General features: G+C 46.8%; 1 protein-coding gene across 2 annotated transcripts in view; it reads left to right on the plus strand.

Moving 5' to 3' along the window:
• The window catches only part of itgav (integrin, alpha V), a 35,008-nt gene that overhangs the window by 18,885 nt on the left and 8,623 nt on the right, over window positions 1–7,500 (plus strand). For both annotated transcript variants that reach the window (XM_079277192.1, XM_079277193.1), the window contains 10 exons: window positions 1,037–1,130; window positions 1,221–1,266; window positions 1,522–1,629; window positions 2,203–2,258; window positions 2,358–2,512; window positions 3,203–3,340; window positions 4,020–4,087; window positions 4,512–4,656; window positions 6,025–6,117; window positions 6,373–6,452. In XM_079277192.1, coding sequence (XP_079133318.1) covers window positions 1,037–1,130; window positions 1,221–1,266; window positions 1,522–1,629; window positions 2,203–2,258; window positions 2,358–2,512; window positions 3,203–3,340; window positions 4,020–4,087; window positions 4,512–4,656; window positions 6,025–6,117; window positions 6,373–6,452 — 983 coding nt within the window. The remainder of the gene's footprint in view (window positions 1–1,036; window positions 1,131–1,220; window positions 1,267–1,521; window positions 1,630–2,202; window positions 2,259–2,357; window positions 2,513–3,202; window positions 3,341–4,019; window positions 4,088–4,511; window positions 4,657–6,024; window positions 6,118–6,372; window positions 6,453–7,500) is intronic.

Here is a 7,500-nt window from a genome sequence, read left to right on the forward strand (position 1 = left end):
ATTAGCCACGTTGGCATCGTAGCTGCACTTCACTTGATTGATGCTCTGAATTTACATGTATCGCCATCATCAGGTCAACCTGTTTATGTGTCTGATACTTTGGTTTATGACCAAATACCTGCAGAACTAAAGACAATCAATCAATGGAGTAGATGTTCAAGAACATCGTTTATTTTCTTCGTGGTTGTTTTGTGTCTCTTTGTGGTTGTTTTGTGTCTCTTTGTGGTTGTTTTGTTTCTCTTTGTGGTTGTTTTGTGTCTCTTCGTGGTTGTTTTGTGTCTCTTTGTGGTTGTTTTGTGTCTCTTCGTGGTTGTTTTGTGTCTATTCGTGGTTGTTTTGTGTCTCTTCGTGGTTGTTTTGTGTCTATTCGTGGTTGTTTTGTGTCTCTTTGTGGTTGTTTTGTGTCTCTTCGTGGTTGTTTTGTGTCTCTTCGTGGTTGTTTTGTGTGTCTTCGTGGTTGTTTTGTGTCTCTTTGTGGTTGTTTTGTTTCTCTTTGCGCTTGTTTTGTGTCTTTTGTGTCTCTTTGCGGTTGTTTTGTGTCTCTTTGCGGTTGTTTTGTGTCTCTCCGTGGTTGTTTTGTGTCTCTTTGTGGTTGTTTTGTGTCTCTCCGTGGTTGTTTTGTGTCTCTTTGTGGTTGTTTTGTTTCTCTTTGTGGTTGTTTTGTGTCTCTTCGTGGTTGTTTTGTGTCTCTTTGTGGTTGTTTTGTGTCTCTTTGTGGTTGTTTTGTGTCTCTTTGTGGTTGTTTTGTGTCTCTTTGTGGTTGTTTTGTGTCTCTTCGCGGTTGTGTTGTTTCTCTTCGCGGTTGTTTTGTGTCTCTTTGTGGTTGTGTTGTGTCGCTTTGCGGTTGTTTTGTGTCTCTTTGTGGTTGTTTTCTTTCTCTTTGTGGTTGTTTTGTTACTCTCAGACTTCATTTTTTAGTTTCACTGTCACATAACTCATAACTGTTTAGATAACTGGATCAAACTCTGTTGTTTCTGACCAACCGTCAGAACATTAGTTGTGTTGTGTTGACTCCTAGTCGTGTCTCGTCTCTCAGGTCCTTCAGGGAAAGTGGGCGTCCAGCTACATGCCTGCTAGCTTTGGGTACTCCATGACTGGAAACATTGACATAGACCAGAATGGATATCCAGGTACACACACACACATATATAAATGTAGATATATGTGTGATGGCTCAGCAGGGATTAAATGAGCTGCTGATGTTTGTGTCTGTCTTTCAGATTTAATAGTGGGAGTGTTCGGAGCAGACAAAGCTGTTTTATACAGGTAATCATACAGTGTGTGTGTGTGTGTGTGTGTTGGTTTCTCCCCCCCCCTTGCTGTGGCTGTGTGTGTGTGTCAGTGAGTAGTTTAATGAGCGAGGCCACCCCTGATATCAAAGAGCTGCTGTTTTCATTCAGGTTTCTCCTACTGACTGTATAGAAGCTATTAGGACACACTAACCCCTTCACTGTGTGTGTGTGTGTGTGTGTGTGTGTGTGTGTGTGTGTGCGCGTGCGCGTGTGCGTGTGTGTGTGTCAGAGCTCGTCCAGTGATCAGTGTGAACGCCACGTTAGACATGACACCTCAGATCATCAACCCGGAGGAGAAGAACTGCACACTTCCTGGTACCTCCACTCTGGTGTCCTGGTGAGTTTTTCACTCCCTTCATTGATTCATTGTAGTGCTGGGCAACGATTAAAATATCTAATCAGGATTAATCGCATGGTTATGGCAAAGTTCAGGAATGAATTATAAAGTAGTGTATTGCGCACTTTTATTTAAAAGTACTGCTTTATGAACTAAAGGGCAATAACATTTGGTTCACGAGATGCAGGCAGCATGTTTCATACTTAATGTGAATTAAGGATTCATACTTTGTTGGCATCTTATTCTGAAAACCGGATGTTGGTCTGAAGAAACCGGATGTTGTCTCACGTTAATGTTGATCTGAGTGTCTGCTGACTTTACCGCAGCGATGTCCAGTAGTCTCCAGGGAGAGCAGCAGCTGGTGCAGCTTCTCTCTTTATTTCTGAGATCTGGTTCTCTGGTAGAGACCTGTCAATCACTCTGTAGCCCCGCCTCTAAAGGATACCCTGCTTTATGGTCTATTTGACTCTAAAAAGTGTGTGTGTGTGTGTGTGTGTGTGTGTGTGTGTGTGTGTGTGTGTGTGTGTGTGTGTGTGTGTGTGTGTGTGTGTGTGTGTGTGTGTGTGTGTCCAGCTTCACAGTGAAGTACTGTCTGAAGGCCAGCGGTCATGGAGCTCCAGCTACTCTCAGTGAGTTAAACACCAGCAGCTTCTCTGCAGCATTCACAGACGTCATGTCTCCATTAATAAGAACTTCTGCAGCTTCATGACCTCCTTCGTCGCCTCCAGATTTTCGTGTAGACCTCCTATTGGACCGTCTGAAGCAGAAGGAAGCGACTAAACGCGTCCTCTTCCTGCACAGTCGGACCTTCCAGTTCGCCAAGAACATGACTGTGTCCAACGGGAGAGGTCCGGCCTGCGAGGAGCAGGAGGTCTTCCTGAGGGTGAGGAAATGAAACGCTTCACCTCTTCAAAATAAGAGTAGAAACGTTTGTGTCTCTGCAGCTGTACATGAACACTAAGCTTCACCTCTTCAAAATAAGAGTAGAAACGTTTGTGTCTCTGCAGCTGTACATGAACACTAAGCTTCACCTCTTCAAAATAAGAGTAGAAACGTTTGTGTATCTGCAGCTGTACATGAACACTAAGCTTCACCTCTTCAAAATAAGAGTAGAAACGTTTGTGTATCTGCAGCTGTACATGAACACTAAGCTTCACCTCTTCAAAATAAGAGTAGAAACGTTTGTGTATCTGCAGCTGTACATGAACACTAAGCTTCACCTCTTCAAAATAAGAGTAGAAATGTTTGTGTATCTGCAGCTGTACATGAACACTAAGCTTCACCTCTTCAAAATAAGAGTAGAAACGTTTGTGTCTCTGCAGCTGTACATGAACACTAAGCTTCACCTCTTCAAAATAAGAGTAGAAACGTTTGTGTCTCTGCAGCTGTACATGAACACTAAGCTTCACCTCTTCAAAATAAGAGTAGAAACGTTTGTGTCTCTGCAGCTGTACATGAACACTAAGCTTCACCTCTTCAAAATAAGAGTAGAAACGTTTGTGTGTCTGCAGCTGTACATGAACACTAAGCTTCACCTCTTCAAAATAAGAGTAGAAACGTTTGTGTCTCTCAGGACGACCGAGAGTTTCGGGATAAGATCACTCCCATCTCCGTGGTGATGGAGTACAGTCTGGACTACCAACGGGCCGCAGACCAAACCGGACTACTGCCCATCCTCGATATGTCGGCTCCATCCAACGTCACCAAGCAGGTAACACACCTGTGTGTGTGTTCACCTGTGTGTGTGTGTGTGTGTTCACTGTTCTGATGGTTCTGACTCATAATATCAACAATATCTCTGATCTATATTGTCTTTTATTTCTCACTTTGTTCTTCATCCTTTCCTTCCTCTTCTGGTTTCTTCCTTTTCCCTTCCCTCCTTTCTACTTCCTTCCTCTCTTTATTTCTTCCATCCTTCCTTTATTCCTCCTTTCCCTATTTCCTTTTCTACCATCTTCATTTCTTCCTTTGTCATCTCCTCCCCTCCTCCCTCCTCCCCCTCTCTCCTCCCTCCTCCCCCTCTCTCCTCCCCTCCTCCCCCTCTCTCCTCCCTCCTCCCCTCCTCCCTCCTCCCTCCTCCCTCCTCCCCCTCTCTCCTCCCTCCTCCCCCTCTCTCCCCCTCCCTCCCCCTCTCTCCTCCTCTCTCCTCCCCTCCTCCCCCTCTCTCCTCCCTCCTCCCCCTCCTCCCCCTCTCTCCTTCCCTCCTCCCCCTCTCTCCTCCCTCCTCTCTCCTCCCTCCTCTCTCGTCCTCCCCCCCTCTCCTCTCTCCTCTCTCCTCCTCCCTCCTCCCTCCTCCTCCCCGCCTCCCCCTCTCTCCCCCTCTCTCCCCCTCTCTCCCCCTCTCTCCTCCTCCCTCCTCTCCTCTCTCCCCTCCCTCCTCCCCCCCTCAGGCCCACATCCTGTTGGACTGTGGAGACGATAACATCTGTAAACCTGACCTGAAGTTGTCTGTGACGAGGTAACAGCCTGTCTGACAATAAGGCGTCAGATTAAAGTGACTTTGTGTTTCTTGGGTTATTTGTATTTTAATTCTTGCAGATTTTATCTGAAGAACGTTCAATGTGTTAGAGGTTTGGTTTATAACTATAACAGACTTCGTTGTAACGATGCTGTAGATTGTAGAATATCAATGTTGGAGAACAAAGCCAGTCTTTTAGAAAAAGGAAACGCTAACATCTGATGATGACATCATCAGTAGAGCAGCCAATCAGCTGTTTGTTAAAACGACTTCAGCTGTAGACTGAAGATGAATAGAAGCAGGATGCTTTATGTTGAAGTCTCACTTTGTTCTGCTGCCACAAACACAGTATTGCCCTCTGTCTCCATCGGGAGGTGAGGTCTCGGATGTGTTTTTGAAGCGGTGGTTTATCGTTGCTGTGCAGCGACCGCGAGCAGATCTACTTCGGCGACGACAACGCTCTGACTCTGGAGATCAGCGCCGAGAACCAGGGAGAGGGAGCCTACGAGGCCGAGCTGCACGTCTTCCCTCCACCGCAGGCCGACTTCACCGCAGTCATCCGCAGTCAGGTAACCGAGTCCTCCGCAGGAAGGAGCACCTGGTGGTCACGTTCATCTGTGCTGCACCGTCCACACCATGATTCAAAGAGCTTTACACCACAATGCTCACCCAGAGAACAGCTGGACACATTCAAGTGCAAGGCTCTCAGGTCTGATGACGCGTTGATGATGGTGATGCTGGTAATGATGGTGGTGATGGTGGTGATGATGGTGGTGATGGTGGTGGTGGTGGTGATGATGGTGATGGTGATGATGGTGGTGATGATGATGGTGGTGGTGATGATGATGTTGATGCTGGTAATGATGGTGATGGTGGTGATGATGGTGGTGATGGTGGTGGTGGTGATGATGGTGGTGGTGATGATGATGTTGATGCTGGTAATGATGATGGTGATGTTGATGCTGGTAATGATGATGGTGATGGTGATGCTGGTAATGATGGTGATGATGATGGTGGTGATGATGGTGGTGATGATGGTGGTGATGATGGTGGTGGTGGTGATGATGATGATGGTGGTGGTGATGATGGTGGTGGTGATGATGATAGTGGTGATGGTGGTGATGATGATGATAGTGGTGATGGTGATGATGGTGATGATGGTGATGATGATGGTGATGGTGGTGATGGTGATGGTGATAGTGGTGATGATGATGATGGTGGTGGTGGTGATGATGATGATGGTGATGATGATGGTGGTGATGATGATGATGATGATGATAGTGGTGATGGTGATGATGATGGTGATGGTGGTGGTGGTGATGGTGATAGTGGTGATGATGATGATGATGATGGTGATGATGATGGTGGTGATAGTGGTGATGATGATGGTGGTGATAGTGGTGATGATGATGGTGATGGTGGTGATAGTGGTGGTGGTGGTGGTGATGATGATGATGGTGGTGATAGTGGTGATGATGATGGTGATGGTGGTGATAGTGGTGGTGGTGGTGGTGATGATGATGATAGTGGTGGTGATGATGATGATGATGGTGGTGATAGTGGTGGTGATGGTGGTGATGGTGGTGATGATGATGATGGTGGTGGTGATGATGGTGGTGGTGGTGGTGGTGGTGATGGTGGTGGTGATGATGATGGTGGTGGTGGTGGTGGTGATGGTGGTGATGGTGGTGGTGGTGATGATGGTGATGGTGGTGATGGTGGTGGTGATGATGATGATGGTGGTGGTGATGGTGTTGATGATGATGATGATGATGGTGGTGGTGATGGTGTTGATGATGGTGGTGGTGGTGATGATGATGATAGTGGTGATGGTGGTGGTGATGGTGGTGATGATGATAATGGTGATGGTGGTGGTGGTGATGATGATGATGGTGGTGGTGATGATGATGGTGATGAGTTTGTTGTTATTTTTACAGACCCTCAACAGGTTGTCCTGTGCTTACAAGAAGGAGAACCAGACCAAGATGGTGGTGTGTGACCTGGGAAACCCCATGAAGGGAGGAACCAAGGTCAGTGAAGGCAGCAGCACCATGATGCATTCAGGGTCTTCCAGGAGCTGATCTGACTGTGGAGACATGTTTACAGCACCATGACTATATACTGATACTGATATTCATCAACAAACGGCGCCAGAAAGATTTCCATTTGGTTCCGTCCTGATTTACTCCTATTTGTTTCCCTATGCGCTCTGATTGGTCCCTTGCCGTCTCTTCCTGCACTCTGATTGGTCCCTTGCCGTCTCGTCCTGCTCCCTGATTGGCCAGGTGCTGGCGGAGTTGCGGTTCAGCGTGCACCAGCTGTCGGAGGAGGACACCTCCGTGAAGTTTGACGTGCAGATGGTCAGGTGAGGTCCTGAAGGTTCTCTTCACATTGATGGAGACGAGGTTCATTCATCCTCTCATCCACAAGACAGGACTACACTGAGACTGGTTCATATAGAGGATCAGGACTACACTGAGACTGGTTCATATAGAGGATCAGGACTACACTGAGACTGGTTCATATAGAGGATCAGGACTACACTGAGACTGGTTCATATAGAGGATCAGGACTACACTGAGACTGGTTCATATAGAGGATCAGGACTACACTGAGACTGGTTCATATAGAGGATCAGGACTACACTGAGACTGGTTCATATAGAGGATCAGGACTACACTGAGACTGGTTCATATAGAGCAGCGGTTCCCAAACTTTTTAGGCCGCGCACCCCCTTCTACATCCCGACCGGGTTCGCGCACCCCCCCCCCCCCCCCCATTAATAAAAAAAAAAAAAAAAAGACGCAACAGAGCCTTTTAAGCCTTCATAGCCGCATAAGAATCGGACCAATGAGAGAACAGTTTGCTCGCGCGTGGCATTTGTTTACAAGATTTAGTCCGCTGTTAAATGTTGCAGTGTGAACACAAACCGAACAAAGGAGCAACTGCAACAAAGCAAACGAACTGAAGGTGTGAAAACGCCCTGAAACACTGCAACAAAGTTTCAATAACTTTCAGTGACACAAGGCGTCACTTTTAAAGAGCAATACGGATGCGAGCACACACGCACAGGCTCAGAGGCAGATTATCACATTTAATTTACAATTAATGAGCGACTAATGTAGCCAGGATGTCTTCGGACAAAGCATCGATGCGGCGCGACACAGTGTTGTTGGACACCGGGATCATGTCCAACTTTTTTGCTTCTTTCTCCCCAATCATACATTCCACCATCTCTCTGGCAGCTGGCAAGCTCACGTCTTCAGTGATTGTGTGCGGTAGCCCCTTTCTCGCTATTCTGTAACCAGATATGAAGCCCGTAGTGCGTCATTTATAGACCAACACATGAATGAGACTGCAGTTGTTTTGGCTGTTTTGTAACTCCTCCAATTTGGATATAAAGAATGTAAGGG

The sequence above is a fragment of the Melanostigma gelatinosum genome (genome assembly GCF_949748355.1).
Source record: "Melanostigma gelatinosum genome assembly, chromosome: 10".
Classification (NCBI taxonomy): Eukaryota; Metazoa; Chordata; class Actinopteri; order Perciformes; family Zoarcidae; genus Melanostigma; species Melanostigma gelatinosum.